General features: G+C 40.5%; 1 protein-coding gene across 5 annotated transcripts in view; it reads left to right on the top strand.

Moving 5' to 3' along the window:
* The window catches only part of smoc2 (SPARC related modular calcium binding 2), an 81,764-nt gene that overhangs the window by 54,446 nt on the left and 2,660 nt on the right, over nucleotides 1-24,658 (top strand). Inside the window, exon 11 of one of the 5 annotated variants that reach the window (XM_036980719.1) lies at nucleotides 23,398-24,656. The exons of the other annotated variants lie outside the window; for them this stretch is intronic. Within the exon in view, the coding sequence (XP_036836614.1) occupies nucleotides 23,398-23,540 (143 nt within the window). The 3' untranslated portion in view covers nucleotides 23,541-24,656. Of the gene's footprint in view, nucleotides 1-23,397; nucleotides 24,657-24,658 lie in introns of those variants that run through there. 5 annotated transcript variants of the gene reach the window in all.

The raw sequence follows: 24,658 nt of genomic DNA, 5'->3' as shown, positions 1-24,658 counted from the left end.
GACAGAGGGGCTCTGTTTCACTCACTCGGATGCTTTCTGCTTTCTCAGGTGAGATAGTTTCAGCAGAGAGGTAGAGGCGAAGTGAGAGGGCTCACACACCAAAATGTGTCCAGAATACGCCCAATGCGTTTCTACAAGCTTAATATGCAACCCTAAGCTTGCCGCCTTCCTTCCCACCTTTGGAACAACTACTCCCATTGTAACGGTGGAGATATGAGCATTTCGGCATTACATACAGATTTCTGATTTCAGCCACTTGTGAATTAGAAAGGATAGTTGGCGGGTGCACAGCACACTGTTCGGATGCTGGCTTGCCCTAAAGTAAATTGATGTTTTTCCAAAGTTATATAATTACTTCAGTCGAAATACAATTATTCAAAATATTTCACCAGAGAGCATGACTTAATCATTAGCTTATTTAAAAAATTAGCTGTGGAATATTTAAAATCACAATCATGTAGGCCTATGCCTATTTGGGAAGCCTGCAATCGGCAATTTGGCAGCACACATGGCAAAAGACCTACTGTAGCTGAGTATTGAGTTGCGGCTGTCAGTGAAAAGCATCTAAAATATGTGTGAAGATAGTGTCTTGAGTATAATTTAAAATGTTGAGACAAGAATGGGAGGGGTGTGTAGCTAAAATATGGCAAATCTCTCTCCAGAATGCATACACTCAGCTGTCCAGAATGCGCTTAGCTGTCTCCCTCTAATTCTTGCACCTTCATTGTGTGAATTATTTGCCCTCTGATTGTTTATTTTTGTAAATTCTCCATTACGTGTCAAAAGTAGGCCTGGTAAATGTACCATTAATCCCCATAATTTAGTTACGTTTTTACATTTTATTTATTTCAACTTTATTTAATCAGGTAGGCTAGTTGAGAACACATTCTCATTTACAACGGTGACCTGGCCAAGATAAAGCATAGCAGTGCGACACAAACACCAACCCAGAGTTACACATGGAATAAACAAACATACAGTCAATAACACAATAGAAAAGTCTATATCCAGTGTGTGCAAATGAGGTAAGATAAGGGGGTAAGGCAATAAATAGGCTATAGTGGCAAAATAGTTACAATATAGCAATTAAACACTGGAGTGATAGATGTGCAGAAGGTGAATGTGCAAGTAGAGATACTGGGGTGCAAAGGAGAAGAAAAAAAACAGTATGGGGATGAGGTAGATGGATGGGCTATTTACAGATGGGCTATGTACAGGTGCAGTGATCTGTGAGCAGCTCTGACAGCTGGTGCTTAAAGTTAGTGAGGGAGATATGAGTCTCCAGCTTCAGTGATTTTTGCAATTTGTTCCAGTCATTGGCAATAGAGAACTGGAAGGAAAGGTGGCCAAATGAGGAATTGGCTTTGGGGATGACCAGTGAAATATACCTGCTGGTTGGTGCTGCTATAGTGACCAGTGAGCTGAGATAAGGCGGGGCTTTACATAGCAAAAACTTATAGATGACCTGGAGCCAGTGGGTTTGGCAACAAAATGAAGTGAGGGCTAGCCAATGAGAGCATACACGTCGTACATGTGGGTAGCTGACAAAACGGCTTTGGTGACAAAACGGATGGCACTGTGATAGACTGCATCCAATTTGCTGAGTAGGGTGTTGGAGGCTATTTTGTAAATGACATAGCCTCGTAAAACCGATTCTTGACTTTGGCTATGTTTGGCAGCATGAGTGAAGGATGCTTTATTGCGAAATAGGAAGTTGATTCTAGATTTAATTTTGGATTGGAGATGCTTAATGTGAGTCTGCAAGGAGAGTTTACAGTCTAACCAGACACCTAGGTATTTGTAGTTGTCCACAAGTCATTGGCATTGAATCTCGTCTGGAGATTTGTTAACACAGTGTCCAAAGAAGGGCCAGAAGTATACAGAATGGTGTTGTCTGCGTAGAGGTGGATCAGAGGAGGAGTAGGATAAGGGTATGGCTAAAGACTATAAGAACTGGTCATCTTGTGCGCTCGGAACAGAGAGTAAAATGAGCAGGTTTCTCGGCACAGAAGAATAGATTCAAGGCATAATGTACAGACAAGGGTATGGTAGGATGTGAATACAGTAGAGGTAAACCTAGGCATTGAGTGACGATGAGAGAGGTATTGTCTCTAGAGACATCATTTAAACCAGGTGAGGTCACCGCATGTGTGGGAGGTGGAACAAAAGGGTTAGCTAAGGCATATTGAGCAGGGCTGGAGGCTCTACAGTGAAATAAGACAATAATCAATAACCAAAACAACAATGGACAAGGCATATTGACATTAGGGAGAGGCATGCATAGCCGAGTGATCATGGAGTCTTGTGAGTAGCTAGGCGGGCTGGAGACACGGCAATTCAGACAGCTAGAGGGCCGGGCTAGCAGGCTATCAGAAGGTCCTTAGGGGGACGTCGTGATGGAAGAGTCAGTTGTAGCCCCCTCGGGCAGTTACGTCGTCAGACCAGTTGTGATGGACCAGCAGGGCTCCGTGTAGTAAAAGGGTCCAGGCCAATTGGCAAAATAGGTATTGTAGCCCAAGAAAATTGGCTGATGGACCTCTTCAGCTGACAGTCCGATATGCTCTAGACAGCTAGCAGGCAGCAGATAGCAGGCTAGCAGATGGGCATTCAGGGGACGTCGCGATGGAGGAGCTTGTTGAAAACCCCCTCAGGCGGTTTACATCGGTAGTCCAGTCGGGAAGGATCGGCGGGGCTGCGTATCGGCAGTAAGAGGGGTCCAGGCCAATTGGCAAAATAGGTATTGTTATTGTAGCCCAAGGAGTAACCTCTTCAGCTAGCCGGGAGATGGGCCTAGCATAGGCTAGCTCCAGGCTAATTGGCTCTTACTTCGGGGCAGAGACATTAGCCAGGAGTAGCCACTCGGGTAGCAGCTAGCTAGCTGCGATGATCCAGGTGAAAAGGTTCAGAGCTCTGGGTTGAATTGCGCTGGTATGCTATGGGTTGAATCGCGCTGTACAGAGTCCGGTATGCTCTGGGTTGAATCGCGTTGCGCTGACTGGCAGGAGTTGTCCGGGCTAAAGGTTAGCTGATGACCGCTAGCAGTGGCTAGTAAGCTGACTAGCAGTGGCTAGTAGCTAGTTAGCTGACTAGCTTCTGTTGGGGGTTCCAGTTCTAAAGTAAAGAAAACAGCAGATCCATACCACATTGGGGAGGCATGTTGCAGGAGAGTATGTTGGAGTTGAGGGTACAAAAATATTTTTAAAACATATACAAAATATATGCGAGGAAAAAATATATATACACGGGACACTACAAGACGAAGACAAAGACGCCTAACTGCTACGCCATCTTGGATTGTTTTCGTTAATTAACGCATGTAATAATTAGCCTACAGTAATTTACCGTTCTCCTTCTTTGAGTGGAAACTTTGTTTACAGAGTTCACAACATGCTACACTTGTGAGAAACAAGTTTTGGTTTATTTCATAACCATCATTTACGAGTTTAGTACATTTTTTCATGTTCTTTTGTTTGGAATCAGAGCCGGCTCTAGCATTTTGGGGGCCCTAAGGAAGATATGGTTAGTGGGCGCCCCACCTCACGGGCAAACATTTTATTGGCCCCCCTCATAATGGTGGGGAGATTTTAGTTTAGAGTTCATTTTCTGCAATTCTACACATTTTGTCATGGGGACTAAAGAAAATGTTACAGTTTTAAAGACCCAGTGCAGTCAAAAACATGATTTCTCTATTTTTAAAATATACAGTGCCTTAAGAAAGTATTCACACCCCTTGTCTTTTTCCACATTTTGTTGTGTTACAGCCTGAATTTAAAACGGATAAAATTTCCCCCAAAAAAATGTCACTTGTCTACACACAATACCCTGTAATGTCAAAATGGAAATATGTGTTTTGAAATATTTACAAATAAATAAAAATGAAAAGTGTTGAGTCAATAAGTATTCAACCCCTTTGTTATGCAAGCATAAATAAATTCAGGAATAAAAACTTGCTTAACTTATGGCTTGGGGGCAGTATTTCGACATCTGGATGAGAAGCGTGCCCAAAGTAAACTGCCTGTTACTCAGGCCCAGAAGCTAGGATATGCATATAATTGGTAGATGTGGAAACACTCTAAAGTTTCCAAAACTGTTAAAATATTGTCTGTGAGTATAACAGAACTGATATGGCAGGCGAAGACCTGAGGAAAATCCATCCAGGAAGTGGGATCTGGAGAGCCTTGCAGTTGAGGGCGTTGTAGTTGTCATACCAGGCTGTGATACAGCCCGACAGGATGCTCTCGATTGTGCATCTGTAAAAGTTTGTCAGGGTTTTCGGTGACAGGACAAATTTCTTCAGCCTCCTGAGGTTGAAGAGGCACTGTTGCACCTTCTTCACTACACTATCTGTGTGGGTGGACCATTTCAGTTTGTCAGTTTGTCAGTTTGTCAGTTTGCCAGGAACTTAAAACTGTCCATCTTCTTCACTGCTGTTCCTTTGGTGTGGATAGGGAGGTGCTCCCTCTGCTGTTTCCTGAAGTCCACGATCATCTCCTTTGTTTTGTTGACGTTGAGTGAGAGGTTGTTTTCCTGACACCACACTACGAGGGCCCTCACCTCCTTCTGGTAGGCTGTCTCGTCGATGTTGGTAATCAAGCCCACTACTGTTGTATCGTCTGCATATTTGATTATTGAATTGGAGGCGTGCATGGCCACTCAGTCATGGGTGAACAGGGAGTACAGGAGAGGGCTGAGCACACACCCAGTGTTGAGGTCAGTGAAGTGGAGATGTTGTTTCCTACCTTCATCTTTGTTAGCGATCCGCGACGGTGGCACTGTATTATCCTCAAAGCGGGCAAAGAAGGTGTTGAATTTGTCTAGAAGCATGACATTGGTATGCATGACATAGCTGTTTTTGTTTTAGTAGTCCGTGATTTCCTGTAGACCCTGCCACATACGTCTTGTGTCTAAACTGTTGAATTGCGACTCTACCTTGTCCCGGTACTGGCATTTCACTTGTTTGATTGCCTTGCGGAGCGAATAACTACACTGTTTATATTCAACCATATCTTCAGACCTCTTTCCATGGTTAAATGCGGTGGATCGCGCTTTCAGTTTTACGCGAATGGCGCCATCCATTCATGGTTTCTGGTTAGGGTAGGTTATAATGGTCACAGTGGGTACGACATCTCCAATGCAATTATTTATAAACGCACTCACCAAGTCAGCATAAACAGTGGGGCAAAAAAGTATTTAGTCAGCCACCAATTGTGCAAGTTCTCCCACTTAAAAATATGAGAGAGTGTAACGGTTTTCTTGACTTGAAGGAGAGGATGACCAAACTGCAGCGTGGTTTCTATTCATGGTTCTTTAATTAAGACTCTACACATGAACAGACTAACAAAACAAGAAATGTGGAAAAACAAACCAGCCCTATCTGGTGCAAACACAGAGACAGGAACAATCACCCTAAAAACCCAACACCAAACAGGCTACCTAAATATGGTTCCCAATCAGATGACTAACACCTGCCTCTGATTGAGAACCATATCAGGCCAAACATAGAAATAGACAAACTAGACATGTAACATAGAATGCCCACTCAGATCACACCCTAACCAAACAAAACATAGAAACATACAAAGCAAACTATGGTCAGAGAGGCCTGTAATTTTCATCATAGGTACACTTCAACTATGACAGACAAAATGAGGAAAAAATCCAGAAAATCACATTGTAGGATTTTTTTATGAATTTATTTGCAAATTATGGTGGAAAATAAAAAAGTTTATCTCAAAACTTTGTTATATAACCTTTGTTGGCAATGACAGAGGTCAAACGTTTTCTATAAGTCTTCACAAGGTTTTCACACACTGTTGCTGGTATTTTGGCCCATTCCTCCATGCAGTTCTCCTTTAGAGCAGTGATGTTTTAGGGCTGTTGCTGGGCAACACGGACTTTCAACTCTCTCCATAGATTTTCTATGGGGTTGAGATCTGGAGACTGGCTAGGCCACTCCAGGAACTTGAAATGCTTCTTACGAAGCCACTCCTTCTTGCCCGGGTGGTGTGTTGGGCTCATTGTCATGCTGAAAGACCCAGCCACGTTTCATCTTCAATGCCCTTGCTGATGGAAGGAGGTTTTCACTCAAAATCTCATGATACATGGCCCCATTCTTTCCTTTACACGGATCAGTCGTCCTGGTCCCTTTGCAGAAAAACAGCCCCAAAGCATGATGTTTCCACCCCCATGCTTCACAGTAGGTATGGTGTTCTTTGGATGCAACTCAGCATTCTTTGTCCTCCAAACACGACGAGTTGAGTTTTTACCAAAAAGTTATATTTTGGTTTCATCTGACCATATGACATTCTCCCAATCTTCTTCTGGATCATCCAAATGCTCTCTAGCAAACTTCAGACGGGCCTGGACATATACTAGCTTAAGCAGGGGGACACGTCTGGCACTGCAGGATTTGAGTCCCTGGCGGCGTAGTGTGTTACTGATGGTAGACTTTGTTACTTTGGTCCCAGCTCTCTGCAGGTCATTCACTAGGTCCCCCTGTGTGGTTCTGGGATTTTTGCTCACCGTTCTTGTGATCATTTTGACCCCACGGGGTGAGATCTTGCGTGGAGCCCCAGATCGAGGGAGATTATCAGTGTCAGTATGTCTTCCATTTCCTAATAATTGCTCCCACAGTTGATTTCTTCAAACCAAGCTGCTTACCTATTGCAGATTCAGTCTTCCCAGCCTGGTGCAGGTCTACAATTTTGTTTCTGGTGTCCTTTGACAGCTCTTTGATCTTGGCCATAGTGGAGTTTGGAGTGTGACTGTTTGAGGTTGTGGACAGGTGTCTTTTATACTGATAACAAGTTCAAACAGGTGCCATTAATACAGGTAACGAGTGGAGGACAGAGGAGCATCTTAAAGAAAAGTTACAGGTCTGTGAGAGCCAGAAATCTTGCTTGTTTGTAGGTGACCAAATACTTATTTTCCACCATAATTTGCAAATACATTTATTACAAATCCTACAATGTAATTTTCTACATTTTTTTCCCTCATTTTGTCTGTCATAGTTGAAGTGTACCTATGATGAAAAATTACAGGCCTCTCTCATCTTTTTAAGTGGGAGAACTTGCACAATTGGTGGCTGACTAAATACTTTTTTGCCCCACTGTAGGTCAATATTGTCCTCTGAGGCTGATCGTGGCTTCCCGATTGGCTTCCAATTGGTCAAACCAGCGTTGAATGGTTCTCGTCACTGGTACATCCTGTTTGAGTGTCTGCCTATTAGCCAGGATGAGCAAGATGGTTTTGTGGTCGGATTTGCCGAAGGGAGGACGGGGGAGGGCTTTGTATTAGAGGTCGACCGATTAAACGGAATGGCCGATTAATTAGGGCCGATTTCAAGTTTCCATAGCAATCGGAAATATGTATTTTTGGATGCCGATATATTTTTTTTACAACTTTATTTAACGAGGCATGTCAGTTAAGAACACATTCCTATTTTCAATGACGGCCTAGGAACTGTGGGTTAACTGCCTTTTTCAGGGGTAGAACGGCAGATTTTACCTTGTCAGCTCGGGGATTCAATCTTGCAACCTTAACTAGTCCAACGCTCTAACCACCTGCCTCTCATTGCACTCCACGAGGAGTTACGCAAATGCAGTAAGCAGCCAAGGTAAGTTGCTAGCTAGCATTAAACTTATCTTATAAAATCAATCAATCAATCTAATCACTAGTTATAAGTACACATGGTTGATGATATTACTAGTTTATCTAGCGTGTCCTGCATTGCTTATAATCGATGCGGTGCACATTCGCGGAAAAGGACTGTCGTTACTCCAACGTGAACCTAGCCATAAACATCAATGCCTTTCTTAAAATCAATACACAGAAGTACATATTTTTACACCTGCATATTTAGCTAAAAGAAAGGTTAACAGACAATATTAACCAGGTGAAATTGTGTCACTTCTCTTGCGTTCATTGCACGCAGAGTCAGGGTATATGCGACAGTTTGGGCCGCCTGGCTCATTGCAAACTAATTTGCCAGAATTGTACGTAATTATGACATAACATTGAAGGTTGTGCAATGTAACAGCAATATTTAGACTTAGGGATGCCACCCGTTAGATGAAATACCAAACGGTTCCGTACTTCACTGAAATAATAAACGTTTTGTTTTTGAAATGATAGTTTCCCGATTTGACCATATTAATGACCTAAGGCTCGTATTTCTGTGTGTTATTATGTTATAATTAAGTCTATGATTTGATATTTGATAGAGCAGTCTGACTGATCGATGGTAGGCACCAGCAGGCTCGTAAGCATTCATTCAAACAGTACTTTTGCGCGTTTTGCCAGCAGTTCTTTGCTGTGCTTCAAACATTGAGCTGTTTATGACTTCAAGCCTATCAACTCCCGAGATTAGGCTGGTGTAACCGATGTGAAATGGCTAGCTAGTTAGCGGGGTGTGTGCTAATATGCGTTTCAAACGTCACTCGCTCTGAGACTTGGAGTAGTTGTTCCCCTTGCTCTGCAAGGGCAGCGGCTTCTGTGGAGCGATGGGTAACGATGCTTCGAGGGTGGCTGTTGTCGATGTGTTCCTGGTTCGAGCCCAGGTAGGGGAGAGCTATACTGTTACACTGGCAATACTAAAGTGCCTATAAGAACATCCAATAGTCAAAGGTATATGAAATACAAATCGGATATAGAGAAATAGTCCTATAATTCCTATAATAACTACAACCTAAACTTCTTATCTGGGAATATTGAAGACTCATGTTAAAAGGAACCACCAGCTTTCATATGTTCTCATGTTCTGAGCAAGGAACTTAAACGTTAGCTTTCTTACATAGCACATATTGCACTTTTACTTTCTTCTCCAACACTTTGTTTTTGCATTATATAAACCAAATTGAACATGTTTAATTATTTATTTGAGGCTAAATTGATTTTATAATATGTATTATATTAAGTTAAAATAAGTGTTCATTCAGTATTGTTGTAATTGTCATTATTACAAATCAATTTTAAAAATTGGCCGATTAATCAGCTTTTTTTGGTCCTCCAATAATTGGTATCGGTATCGGCGTTGAAAAATCATAATCGGTTAACCTCTACTTTGTATGCATTAGCCCTACGTGTCGTGCAATCAATTTGCTGATAAAATTTAGGTAGCATTGTTCTCAAATTTGCTTTGCTAAAATCCCCAGCTACAATAAATGCAGCCTCCAGCCAGATATATAGTTTCCAGTTTACATAGAGTCAATGTCCAGTCTTGAGGCTGTAATCGCTGCCAAATGTGCTTCAACAAAGTACTGAGCAAAGGATCTGAATATTTATGTAAATGTAAAAATTCAGTTTTTTATTTATAATACATTTGCAAAAAAATAACATTTTGCTTTGTCATTATGGGGTATTGTGTGTAGATTGATGAGGGAAAAAAACGATTTAATCCATTAGAATAAGGCTGTAACCAGTGGTGATAAAAGTGCCCAATTGTCATACTTGAGTAAAAGTAAAGACACCTTAATAGAAAATTACTCAATTAAAAGTGAAAGTGAAAGTCACCAAGTGAAATTCTACTTGAGTAAAAGTAATAAAGTATTTGGTTTTAAATATACTTAAGTATGAAAAGTAAATGTAATTGCTAAAATATACTTATATACTTATATACTTAATATACTTAAGTATCAAAAGTTCAAATTCTAATTTCAAATTCTTTATATTAAGCAAACCAGACGGAGCAATCTTCTTGTTTTTTAAATTTACGGATAGCAAGGGGCACACTCTAACACTCAGACATAATTTACAAACAAAGCATTTGCGTTTAATGAGTCCGCCAGATCAGATGCAGTAGGGATGAGCAGGGATTTTTTCTTTAAGTGCATGAATTATACAAGTTTCCTGTCCTGCTAAGCATTCAAAGTAACTTTTGGATATTAGAACGGTTTTCTTAATGTTTTGTACACCCAGTGTAGATGCCATATGTCAAGGTTCATACAGATCTGCCCAGTGGTTCCGGAGGAGATTTCTTAATACTTTTTAATTTTTTTAAACTAAATTTAAATCAATCATGGCGGACCTAGTTCATATGGGGTGAGGGGCGTGACCTTTCAATGTTTGCAATTTCAATCACCCGTTATAGCACCACCTTCTGTTCAATTGTCATCCATTGCATGAAAGAGTGTGGACTATGGGCCTTTACCACTAATAATGATAACAATAATGAACTGGAACAAATACAATTGGGTTTCACCAGCTTTACTGCTGAACCCCTAATTAAAGCTGCAATTAGCATTTCCGGGCTTCAGCTGTGGGCCCACTGATTCAACTTCAGGTCAAATTGGATGCTACAGACAACGAACACAATTGCGTTTTATCAATGGCAATTTGATTGCAGAGATACCGTGACGAGATCCTGATGCCCATTGTCGTGCCATTCATCCGCCGCCGTCACCTCATGTTTCAGGATGATAATGCATGGCCCCATGTTGCAAGAATCTGGACACGATTCCTGGAAGCTGAAAATGTCCCAGTTCTTCCACGGCCTGCATACTCATCAGACATGTCACCCATTGAGGATGTTTGGGATGCTCTGTATCGACGTGTACGACAGCGTGTTCCAGTTCCCGCCAATATCCAGCAACCTCGCACAGCCATTGAAGAGGATTGGGACAACATTTCACAATCAACAGCCTGATCAACTTTATGCGAAGGAGACGTGTTGCTTGAGGCAAATGGTGGTCACACCAGATACTGACTGTTTTTCTGATTCACAGCCCTACCTTTTTTCAGTTATCTGTGACCAACAGATGCATATCTGTATTCTAAGTAATTTGAAATGCATAGATTAGGGCCTAATGAATTTATTTCAGTTGACTGATTTCCTTATATGAACTGTTTTTTTTCCCAGGTCTCAAAAGAATTCCCCTGATGTTGTTTAAGCATTGTTTAGGCAAAAAAACAGAATTAGGCAAAAACTTCAAACTTATTTTTAAAGGTCCTACCAATGTTTTTTGCTGTGCATGACTGCACTTCACAGTGTGTCATCCTGCAGCATAAACCTTTTTTTGTTCTATTTGTCCAAAGTAGAGATCCTGTGTGGTTTATTGTGACTTACCTAAAAGCACCAACCACAATAGCAATTCACACTCCCAATCCAATCAGATGAACACATGAAAGAGACAAAAGAGAGACAATTACGTTAGCCAATGTCCACTAAACATTTCACAGTATATTATCCAATACCGAACATGTAATTATGTCGTAGATTGTTACATTGTGTCAGTTAGGGTTGTGTGATTTGGCAACAAAATAAATATGTCAAGCCCTGTGTGGTAGGAATAGGTCAATTACCCGGAATGTCACTAGTTATGCTTCCCTTCTATGAACCACCCTACTCAATTCTTTACTGTCCAATTTTCAATAGGTCTACTCATTGCTGAAGAATGAATCCTTATCCGACAAGTACTAGATGGTAGATGATTGTGGCTATAACATGCTGGCAACATAGTGCCTCTTTCTAAACCATTGTTAACTTTCATGACTGGAATTAATCAAATTGTACAGACGATAAAAGCTCATATAGTGTAGAAGCAACAAGTCTATCTATCTAAATATTTGAAAATTGACCTATTCCACCAGATAGGTACAGTTGAAGTTGGAAGTTTACATACACCTTTGCCAAATACATTTAAGCAGCTCGGCTGAGAGACCTTAAATATAATTTTATGTGTGGTAGAGAGATGAGGTAGTCATTCAAAAATTGTGTTCATGCAACTTATTATGTGACTTGTTAATAAGCACGTTTGTATTCCTGAATGTACAGATGAAGTCGGAAGTTTACATACACTTAGGTTGGTGTCATTAAAACTTGCTTTTCAACCATTCCACAAATTTCTTGTTAACAAACTAGGCCAATTGACATTTACATACACCTTCGCCAAATACATTTAAACTAAATTTTTCACAATTCCTGACATTTAATCCAAGTAAGAATTCCATTTTAGGTCAGTTAGGATCACCACTTTATTTTAAGATTGGGAAAAGTCAGAATAATAGTAGAGAGAATGATTTCTTCCAGCTTTTATTTCTTTCATCACATTCCCAGTGGGTCAGAAGTTTACATACACTCAATTAGTATATGGTAGAATTTCCTTTAAATTGTTTAACTTGGGTCAAACTTTTCAGGTAGCCTTCCACAAGCTTCCCACAATAAGTTAGGTGAATTTTGGCCCATTCCTCCTGACAGAGCTGGTGTAACTGAGTCAGGTTTGTGGGATCCTTGCTTGCACAAGCTTTTTCAGTTCTGCCTACAGATTTTCTAAAGCATTGAGGTCAGGACTTTGTGATGGCCACTCCAATACCTTGACTTTGTTGTCCTTAAGCCATTTGCTACAACTTTGGAAGTATGCCTGGGGTCATTGTCCATTTGGAAGATGCATTTGCAACAAATCTTTAACTTCCTTACTGATGTCTTGAGATGTATATATCCACATAATTTTCGTGCCTCATGATGCCATCCATTTCGTGAAGCACACCAGTCCCTCCTGCAGCAAATCACCCCCACAACATGATGCTGCCACCCCTGTGCCTCAAGGTTGGGATGGTGTTCTTCGGCTTGCAAGCCTCCCCCTTTTTCCTCCAAACATAACGATGGTCATTATGGCCAAACAGTTCTATTTTTGTTTCATCAGACAAGAGGACATTTCTCAAAATCTTTGTCCCCATGTGCAGTTGCAAACCGTAGTCTGGCTTTTTTATGGCGGTTTTGGAGCACTGGCTTCTTCCTTGCTGAGCGGCCTTTCAGCTTATATCGATATAGGACACGTTTTACTGTGGATATAGATATCTTTGTATCTGATTCCTCCAGCATTTTCACAATGTCCTTTGCTGTTGTTCTGGGATTGATTTGCTCTTCTCGCACCAAAGTACGTTTATCTCTAGGAAACAGAAAGCGCCTCCTTCCTGAGAGGTATGAGGGCTGCGTGGTCCCATGGTGTTTATACTTGCGTACTATTGTTTGTACAGATGAACGTGGTACCTTCAGGCATTTGGAAATTGCTCCCAAGGATGAACCAGACTTGTGGAGGTCTCCACTTTTTTTCTGAGATTTTGGCTGATTTTCCCATGATGTCAAGGCACTGAGTTTGAAGGTAGGCCTTGAAATATATCCACAGGTACACCTCCAAATGACTCAAATGATGTCAATTAGCCTATTAGATGCTTCTAAAGCCATGGTATCATTTTCTAGAATTTTCCAAGTTGTTTAAAGGCACAGTCAACTTATTGTATGTAAACTTCTGACCCACTGGAATTGTGATACAGTTAATTATAAGTTAAATAATCTGTCTGTAAACAATTGTTGGAAAAGTTACCTGTGTCATGTACAAAATAGATGTCCTAACCAACTTGCCAAAACTATAGTTTGTGAACAAGAAATCTGTGGAGTGGTTGAAAAACGAGTTTTAATGACTCCAACCTAAGTGTATGTAAACTTCCGACTTCAACTGTAAATCATAAATCAGACAGTCAATGATATGATAACATAAAAGTAACCTAACTTTTCAAAACACATTTCCACCACTGTCATTGTTGGAAAAGGTAGCGTTTATACATTTATCGAGAGCCCTGAAAAGTTAATCATGACGCTGTCACTGACTGACTTTGAGGAGAAGGCAGTCAAACCACATGGGGACAATTTGTACAAAGTGAGAATTCAGTGGATAGAATGCATCTGTGATCAGTTTTACCATTTTACCAGCTTCCCCCCTTATAGGCCTTAGCTAGGTGGCTAACACGTTAGCTACCTGCCATTAGCTTTTTAGCCTCATGTCTATTCTAGTATTCTAATGGAGACCAATAGTAATGGTGTCTTTGTTGCCATCTTTTTGTAGGCACTAAATCTGCCATTGGTGTTTTGAGCAAAGCCTATGGGAAAATTAATGGAGTTTTTAAAGGTTTTTGGATAAGCGCTGAAAATAAGGTCTGTGGTAAACACAGGCTTATGAGATCTGATATGTTTTGTTCTATGTGATAATTTTCATCTGCTAACATCATGTTGGGATTTTTATTTTATTTTAGGTAATAAAAAACAACAATGCACAAAAAGGCTTCATAATTCATAAAAGTCTGACTATATTATCTCATAGAACAAAACGTATAAGATCTCATAAGCACATGTTAACCCTATTTTCCCCCCATTCATTTTACCCATAGGAACGGCTGAATGAACCAGAGGTAACTCAATTCCCGGGTTTTAGGGCAACAAGCTGGCGAGCTCTATTACTAATTCATTCTATGAAGAGCGTCTTTTTTCAACTGAACACAACATGAGTCACGTGGAGTGGCTAATGGCTAGATTGCTACTGAAATGTAGCACTGTCAAAGCTTCCGCCAGACAGGCTATTGAAATGTTGATAACGTTACTATCGAAGTCTGACACTATCCACTAACAACCCTCTCAATGATATAAAACTGCTTACAAAAACACCAATCAATCATTTGTTATTTTGTTACTAACTAACATTAGCTTGATATCCATCTCCTGTTCATTGTAGCTAGCTAGCTACATACTATCAGAGATAATACTGCTACAAATACCAACAAACCCATTTGATTGAAATCCTTACTTTGAACACAAACACGTTAACTGACACAACTTTCACATGCTTACCTTGATACCCACTTTGCTCACCATGCAAATGTCAGATTTTCGGTTGTCTGATAAACTTTCACTGGGCAACATACTGTGCAGGCGTCAGCACTGTTTTTACTGTGACACTGTTAGAAAAACACTTTAATTTATTGAATGTGGCCGTTGAAGATGTTCACTAAATTATCTATAACAGACACTTACAAATATAAATATCTAACTTTTTCTCATTGTGATAAAATTTGAGTGGATATAGGCAAATGCCAAACACGTTTTAAGCATCCTAACATGCACAAGTGGCTCAAATAATTCCCATGGATCCAATAGCATACTTTCTTTTGTTTGTGCTTTAGAAACCTCCTGCCTCATGTTAATGACCCTGTTTCACTCAGTTTAACTGCATCCATTTATGTCACTCTGTAGCAGAAATATCCAATCAGGACAAGTTGCCACAATTAATACACAACCAGAAATTGAATGTAGGTTATTAGTTCATGTACATACTTTTTGCCATATTTTGACCATTATAAAATCATTCACTAAATCTAACCCCAAGGATCAACAACTCTCTAACTTTCTTTTTCCTGAGCTCTTTAAACCTCCCTACTTTCAACCTGCTGTCTTGCCTTCCGATGACCATGTACTGTATATCTAATACCTTTTCCATCTTGCAATCTACAGCAATGAGGTGTAATACTGCAAATCTTTATAGCGCTTGTTGATTTAATGAATAAGTCCTGCCCTTTTTCAATTAAATTCCAATGTGTGTGTGTATGTGTGTGTTTATGTTTATGAGGGACTGTGTGTGTCTGTGTGCCTACATCTGTATTTTTTACTATTTTTAATGATGTTGACTACTTTAAACATCTTCTTCCTCAGAACCGCTGGACTGATCAGAACCAAATGTGGTATTTGCACAATTTTCCAAAACTCTAGCTATATGTCCGCTATGAGCCAATAAGCTTGCATGAATGTTTTTTCCTGACCAACAGCGCAACAACGTTGCCAAACTCAACCATATTTGACAGGTTATTGAGACTCATATCCTTGAGCATGTGTGCCAAATTACATCACTCTGAGTCAAACAAATCAAGAGCTATAAACATGTGCCTGTTATAGCGTCACCGTGCGGTCTATATGAATGTGATTGCATAAGTTGAGGCTTCACATTATTTGGAACACGTGTACCAAGTTTCGTTACAATACAAATATCCGTGACTGATTTATATTAATTTGTGACAGACCACTCCCACTTGAGTGTTTATTGGTCAGTTGCAGCCATGTTGTTTGACATACAAGCCTGGATAGTGCCTTTACAGACCTTGGTCCATAGATGCTATTTATCAGGTTTTGTGACAATCGGTAATTCGGTGCCAGCGGAATAGCGTTTGAAATGTTTTTGACAAAATTCTAAATGGTGGAAAATCCATCATGGCGGACTTTATGGATTTTGAGGCAAATTTGTTCCATGTGAGGAAAGGGACATATGGACTACATCTCATGGTCATACGTGGGCTGACCTTTCAAAGTTTGCATTTTCAATCGCTTGTTATCGTGCCACCATATGGCCAATTGTCATGGTATTGCAGGAGAGAGTGTGGCCCTTGGGCCTTTACCATATTGCTAAGTTGCACAGTCTTGAGCCTTTTGATCTCACAGGATTTTGACATTTTTCACCAAAATGTCAGAAAACGGGACATAAAAATAATAACAATAATGAACTGGAACAAATACAATAGAGTTTCACCAGCTTTGCTGCTGAACCCATAATAATAATAATAATCAACGGCAACAAATAAAATTGTGTTTCACCAGCTTCGCAGATGGAACCCCTAAATATAGTTGCAAGCAGCAATGCCAGGGTTCAAGCTGTGGGCCCATTGCGCCACCATCAGGACAAATTGGACACGTTTCCCTAGGAGGAGGCTACTTCTGTACTCCTTACCACACGTGTCCAATATCACAACAAAAAATTTAACAGATCACATATTACGCACATTTTGGAAAATATTTTATGATGTTAACCTCTTTAAAATGGCTTCTTCTCCACAACCACAAATACCACATTTGGTATATAACATCTATGGATGCACATCTTCAAGACTCTTGTTCAAACAAAACGGCCCCAATAATCAAATTATCTCATATTAATGATTTTTCCTATCCAAGAGCGAACTGAGCCATACAGATCAGCTCAACTCTTATCCCAGCTTCACTGCTGAACTCCTAATAATCCCCCCAAAAAACAATCGGGTTTCACCAGCTTTGCTGCTGAACCCGTAATAATGAACGCCAACAAATAGAGTAGGGTTTCACCAGCTTCGCTGCTGAACCCTTAATGATCAACGGAAACAAATACAATAGTGTTTCACCAGCTTTGCTGCTAAACTCCTAATGAATAACAGACAAATGTTTATAACACGTGGCTATGGATTTAAATTTATCGAAATCTGTTCAAAAAACATTTTGAAACATCAAATGTGACCATAAATGTGTGAAATTTTGCTTATTTTAGGGAATTTCAACAATTTACTTGTGTTACTAAAGGTTAATAAAATAAAAAAGTTGTACTGTTCGACGCAAAGTGTTTTTTTTTGCCAGAGAGAGAGTGAGAATATCTTGGTTAAATGTATACAACAGATCAAGAGGGGATGGGGGGGTCAACATGTTAATAATTCAGGCCATGCAGGAGCCATGAACAGAGTTTCCACTGTTTCACGACCGTTCTACTGCTGTTTATGTAACACCGTGCCAGGCCAGAGCTGTGTTAGCAAGTGGAGTTTACTGAACAGAACAGCTCCATTGTGGAGCAGCCCACGGTCCAAAAAACATTCAAAGGCCATTTTCTCAAAAGTGGGTTTACAAGTTTATCAACTATCAAAGAAGAATTACTTTCTCATTGTTCCTCAACTGCAGTTTATGACGACACACCATTTTCTAGCTCTGAGTCTCTACATTAATCCACTGTAAAAAACACAATTTCAAATTTTGCTACACAACACCAAATTGAGGCATTGGGACACATTATTTTGAGGCCTGTAAAGGGACAGGTGCAGGGTTAATATCATCGCACACTGAAAACACTCTCTGCTATTGATGTAGCCTGTTTCAACCTGACCGATCTGTTGCTGACTAATCTGGTTAAAATGCTAAATTTTGTGGCACTGCTAGAGCCTGTTGAGCATTTGTGAAATATTGGTTATTACAAGCTGGAGAGAAACTAATGAAGTTATGTGTTGTTAACCAAGTGCTCTTTGCTTGAGTAGGTGACAATGGGGTGGGGAATCCCATGAGAGAGACCTCAACCACAGAACATGAAATCCTTCAGAAACAGTAGTAGTACTGTATAGCGAGGCTCGTTTGGAAAGATTTACAGTGTGAGATTGCAGCCACACTGTCACACAAACAAACATGCATACAGCATCTATCATGGCACCCTGTTCTATATAACTCTCGTCTCTCGTTGTAAAATGTGTCAGGACAGAGCGTCAAGAAAAAGCTGCAGCTTGTTTTTTTATGAGCTATTGCTTCAATGGCCGTAAACTCGGTTAGTGTATAAAACTGGGAAGGATAATTATAAATGTTGCCTTCACATCACGGCAGCATATTTGCACTTGAACTTCTGGTGTTGAAAGGTTTATGGGGTGAAAAGGGAGAAAGGGACAACATGCGCTGAAAGGTGTGAAGGGATGGGGGTGTTTGGCCAGTAAGAGGGACTGAGGGATGCCATGGGGGCTGGTCCTGGTAGCTGCTGCACTGAGTGCTGACAGGGCTTTGCCCCATGTGGGTTTATTAATTAACCAGGCAGATCACTCAATAGTGACTTCGAAATTGGACGTCTATCCATGCCCTGAGGATGTCGGGAAATTATTTTGAAACCGGCCACTAGTGAGCGTTATTACCATCAAGTAAGCTTGGATTTTACTAGGGCATTGTGGACAGGGATGGTGGATGGGTATAATCCCATGACTCTGGATCAGAAGGTTGCGTGTTTGATGGTTCGAAGGTTGCGGAATTCCATTACTCTGGATCAGAAGGTTGCGTGTTTGATCACAGTGGTGGACACTCGTTTTTTATAAAAAAAATGTAACCCTTAACCTTTGACATCTGGAGAAACGTGGATAGACGTCTAATTATGGTTGGAATTAAGTAATTATAATCATTAACCGATTCCGGCTGCAACCATTTAATGCTTCAGCCTGGGCCTGATTTGAAAATGTCCAAACTCAATTTCATTTGAATGACAGCAAGAACATTTGCGTCCTGAATTCCCCTACACACACTGTCTGCTGCCAAGAGGGAATGTCTAGCTGGATCTGGATCCTTACCGGAACGCTTAACATTTGTATCAACTGGAAGGACATTTGAAATCCTGGAGGACTACTGAAATTCCACACACAGTTGAAGTCGGAAGTTTACATACACTTAGGTTGGAGTCAATAAAACTAGTTTTTATACCACTTCACAAATCTCTTGTTAACAAACTATAGTTTTGACAAGTCGGTTAGACATCTACTTTGTGCATGACACAAGTCATTTTTCCAACAATTGTTTACAGACAGATTATTTTCACATTGTGATACAGATTATTCACTGTATCACAATTCCAGTGGGTCAGAAGTTTACATACACTAAGTTGAATGTGCCTTTAAACAGCTTGGAAAAATCCAGAAAATTATATCATGGCTTTAGAAGCTTCTGATAGGCTAATTGACACCATTTTAGTCATTTGGAGGTGTACCTGTGGATGTATTTCAAGGCCTACCTTCAAACTCAGTGCCTCTTTGCTTGACATCATGGGAAAATCAAAAGTAGTCAGCCAAGACCTCAAAAAAATTAATGTTTTGACCTTCACAAGTCTGGTTCATCATAGGGAACAATTTCCAAATGCCTGAAGGTACAACATTCATCTGTACAGACAATAGTAAGCAAGTATAAACACCATGGGACCACGCATCCGTCATACAGCTCAGGAAGGAAGCATTTTCTGATTCCTAGAGACGAACATACTTTGGTGTGAGAAGTGCAAATCAATCCCAGAACAACAGCAACAGACCTTGGGAAGATGCTGGAGGAAACAGGTACAAAGACATCTATATCCACAGTCAAACGAGACCTATATCGACATAATCTGAAAGGCCACTCAGCAAGGAAGCCAGTGCTCCAAAACCGCCATAAAAAAGCCAGACTACGGTTTGCAACTGCACATGGGGACAAAGATTTTGAGAAATGTCCTGTTTTCTGAAGAAACAAAAATAGAACTGTTTGGCCATAATGACCATTGTTATGTTTGGAGGAAAAAGGGGGGGCTTGCAAGCTGAAGAATACCATCCCAACCGCGAAGCACGTGGGTGGCAGCATCATGTTGTGGGGGTGCTTTGCTGCAGGAGGGACTGGTGCACTTCACAAAATAGATGGCGGCATGAGGCACGGAAATTATGTGGATATATTGAAGCAACATCTCAAGACATTAGTCAGGACGTTAAAGCTTGGTTGCAAATGAGTCTTCCAAATGGACAATGACCCCAGGCATACTTCCAAAGTTGTGGCAAAATGGCTTAAGGCCACAAAGTCAAGGTATTGGAGTGGCCAACACAAAGTCCTGACCTCAATCCTTTAGAAAATGTGTAGGCAGAACTGAAAAAGCGTGTGTGAGCATGGAGGCCAACAAACCTGACTCAGTTACACCCCCTCTGTCCGGAGGAATGGGCCAATATTCAGTATTTTCATTTTTGGGTTAACAGAACTGATGTTGCAGGCGAAAGCCTGAGAAAAATCCAATCCGTAAATGCCCCATGTTTTGAAAGCGCTGCGTTCCAATGAGTTCCTATTGAGCAGTGAATGGGCTATCAACCAGGTTATGCTTTCTACATATTCCCCAAGGTGTCTACAGCATTGTGACGTAGTTTTACGCATTTATGTTGAAGAATAGCCGTAGGCGGAAGTGGTACATTGCGCAAGTGGTCACCTGATGCCCCCAGAGAGATTCTCGCGTAGAATACAGAGGTAGCCATTACTCTAATCGGTCCTACTGAAAAACGAATTGTCCCGATGGATATATCATCGAATAGATATTTGAAAAACACCTTGAGGATTGATTATAAACAACGTTTGCCATGTTTCTGTCGATATTATGGAGGTAATTTGGAATAGTTTTTGCCGTTTTCGTGACTGCAATTTCCGGGCGATTTCTCAGCCAAACGTGAATAACAAACGGAGCTATTTCGCCTACAAAACTAATATTTTTGGAAAAAAAGGAACATTTGCTATCGTTAGATAGCCTCGTGAGTGAAAACATCCGAAGCGCATCAAAGTGCAACAAAGTCAGCAGTGAATGATAGCCCATTCACTGCTGGTAAACAATTTAATTTGATTGCTTTTCTGATTTCCATGACAAGTTACCTGCTGCTAGCTGGACAAAATGCTATGCTAGGCTATCGATAAACTTACACAAATGCTTGCCTAGCTTTGGCTGTAAAGCATATTTTGAAAATCTGAGATGACAGGGTGATTTACAAAAGGCTAAGCTGTGTCTCAATATATTGCATTTGTGATTTTCATGAATAGGAATATTTTCTAGGGATATTTATGTCCGTTGCGTTATGCTAATTAGTGTCAGGCGATGATTACGCTCCCGCATGCGGGATGGGGAGTCAGTAGAGGTTAAACTATTTAAAGTCAATGCTACCATATACTAATTGAGTGTATGTAAACTTCTGACCCACTGGGAATGTGATGAAAGGAATAAAAGTTGAAATAAATCATTCTTTCTACTATTATTCTGACATATCCCATTCTTAAAATAAAGTGGTGATCATAACTGACCTAAGACGGCATTTTTACTAGGATTAAATGTCAGGAATTGTGAAAAATTTAGTTTAAATGTATTTGGCGAAGGTGTATGTAAATGTCAATTGGCCTAGTTTGTTAACAAGAAATTTGTGGAATGGTTGAAAAACAAGTTTTAATGACACCAACCTAAGTGTATGTAAACTTCCGACTTCATCTGTACATTCAGGAATACAAACTTGCTTATTAACAAGTCACATAATAAGTTGCATGAACACAATTTTTGAATGACTACCTCATCTCTCTACCACACATGAAATTATATTTAAGGTCTCTCAGCCGAGCTGTGAATTTCAAACACAGATTCAACCACAAAGACCAGGGAGGTTTTCCCTTTGAGCATGGTGAAGTTATTAATTACGCTTTGTATGGTGTATCAACACACCCAGTCACTACAAAGAAACAGGCGTCCTTTCTAACTCAGTTGCCGGAGAGGAAGGAAACCCCTCAGCGATTTCACAATGAGGCCAATGGTGGCTATAAAACAATTTCAGAGTTTAATGGATGTGATAGGAGAAAACTGGGGATGGATCAACAACATTGTAGTTACTCCACAATATTAACCTAATTGACCAAGTGACAAGAACAAAGCCTGTATAGAATAAGAAATAGGCAAATTCAGGTTGAAACACACAAAGAAGTTAAGGGGTTTAAATACTTTCTGAAGGCACTTTAGCTATTGGGAAGAGGCATCTAGAGTCTAGATATTTTAGTGGTTCTGGGTCATTGAGGGCCAACTCAAATGTAAATGCAAGTCTCAGAGCAGAAACAGCCAAGTCACTCTAAAAACAGTTCATTCTTGATCCTGTTACCGGGATCATTTTCGTCAACCACCGCTGAATTGCAGAGTGCCAAATTCAAATTAACTCACTAAAAATATTTAATTTTCATGAAATCACAAGTGCAATATAGCAAAACACAGTTTAGCTTGTTGTTAATCCACCTGGCGTATCAGATTTCAATAAAGCTTTTCGGCGAAAGCATACCAAGCGTTTATGTAAGCACATCTCTCTCAGTAGGCAAAACATTACAAACAGCTAGCAGCCAAGTAGATTGTTCACGAAAGTCAGAAAAGCAATAAATTAAATTGCTTACCTTTGATGATCTTTGGATGTTTGCACTCATGAGACTCCCAGTTACACAATAAATGATCCTTTTGTTCCATAAAGATTATTTTTATATCCAAAATACCTCCATTTGGTTGGCGCGTTATGTTCAGAAATCAACAGGCTCGAGCAGTCACGACATCGCAGAGGAAAATTTCAAATAGTATCCGTAATGATCGAGGAAACATGTAAAACATGTCAAACAAATCAATCCTCAGGTTGTTTTTACAATATATAATCGATAATATATCAACCGGGAATGTAGCTTCTTCAGAGAGAGAGAGAGAGAAAATGGATGCTCCATGCTATTGCGCATACAAAACGCAGCTGGCACCCAGCCATACCCAGCCATACTCTCATTTTCCAAAATAAAAGCCTGAAACTATGTCTAAAGAATGTTCACACCATGGGGAAGCCGTAGGAAAAGGAATATAGTTGACATCCGTTTAAATGGAGCGAAGGCAGGCTATGGAACATAGCTTTCAAAATAGAAGCCACTTCCTGGTTTGATTTTCCTCAGGTTTTCGCCTGCAATATCAGTTCTGTTTTACTCACAGACAATATTTTGACAGTTTTGGAAACTTTAGAGTGTTTTCTATCCTAATCTGACAATAATATGCATATTCTAGATTCTGGGCCTGAGAAATAGGCAGTTTAATATGGGTACGTTTTTCATCCAAACATCAAAATACTGCCCCCTACACTCAAGAGGTTAAAACGTTAGAGTCAGTCGAGTCGTCAACACTCGGTTCAGCTGCTGATAAACCTTTGCTTTGCTCTGTCGTCAATCTTCTATTACGCTGCTCATACACCTTTGCTTTTCTCTTGTGTCTTTACCTGGGAAAGGAGGAAATGAGGCTGGGTGCTGGGTGTTTACCTCTGCGCTGGACGCCACCTGTTTGAGATGGGCCAAGCATGCTATTATCTCCTGTGCAGGAGAATATGGCCCCGTAGGCCTGGGTCATAAGAAGAGAAGAAACCCTGGATAATGTTCTCCTTTTCCTCCCGCAGGCGGCAAGTTGGGTTGGGGGAAAGGGGGATGGAGGGGGGTGACTGTGAGAAAACCTAAAAACCCCTGGGGGAAGAGTCCATGAATCTCTCGGGCCTCCATGGCATTCAGCTCTTCCAGAACAACGTTGGCCCCTTATTCTTAAAACATTATGGCCGAACACACAACTACTATCATTAGGTTAATTTGCTTCAGTTGCCCCCTCATGTACGTACGTACATATTGGAGAGGTTCTTTCCTGACTGTTCTGCATGTGATGATTGGCTAAGGTTAGGTGGAGGTGTCTGTTGGATGTAATTGTTAACTTGTTTCAATGGTGGACGAGACTCCAATTTACACAGTGACACATATAGGGCACATACCAGCTGTGCATTTCTTAAATTATTTATTTTTTCAAAGTTCAAATACTCAGTCCATCAAACACATGTTTTATTTAACCTTTTTTAACTAGGCAAGTCAGTTAAGAACAAATTCTTATTTTCAATGACGGCCTAGGAACAATGGGTTAACTGCCTTGTTCAGGGGCAGAACGACCTTTCGGTTACAAGTCCAACGCTCTAACCACTAGGCTACCTGATTATATTATCAGATAATTTTGTAGAAAGAGACCAAAAGGATGGGAATATTTAGATTCTTATAGTCAATAATATCTACAGTTTGCCCTATGAAATGGCACCAGGCGTTGGTTAGTCGCGTCGGGGGATACGGGGCCAGGGCCCCTGGTCTGTAGCCCACAGTTGTGAAAACTGTGATAGGTTTGCTTTGGGAGCCTCCAGATACATTTTCCTTCTCCATGATTGGGGAATTCTGACACTTATTGAAAGGGATTAAAAAGAAAACTGTGTGACAGTCTCATTGGGTTTTATTTCCCCCTCTGTCATCTTTATGTGCTACTCATGTTCAAACTACAGTCTCAGTTATTTTACTTCCCTTCCCAAAGGGGTTTTATGGTGGCAACCACCTTTGAGAAATTGAATGGCATGACATGGAATGGAAAGTCATTGTTCTGTGTCATTACTCGCCGATGTTGAAATTCTTTTGTAAATAAAACACATAATAGGTGCATATGCACTTATTCAGCTACCTTTGTTTTCCTTT

This window comes from Oncorhynchus mykiss, chromosome 1 (assembly GCF_013265735.2).
Source record: "Oncorhynchus mykiss isolate Arlee chromosome 1, USDA_OmykA_1.1, whole genome shotgun sequence".
Classification (NCBI taxonomy): Eukaryota; Metazoa; Chordata; class Actinopteri; order Salmoniformes; family Salmonidae; genus Oncorhynchus; species Oncorhynchus mykiss.
This window is presented reverse-complemented; position numbering and strand designations above follow the sequence as displayed.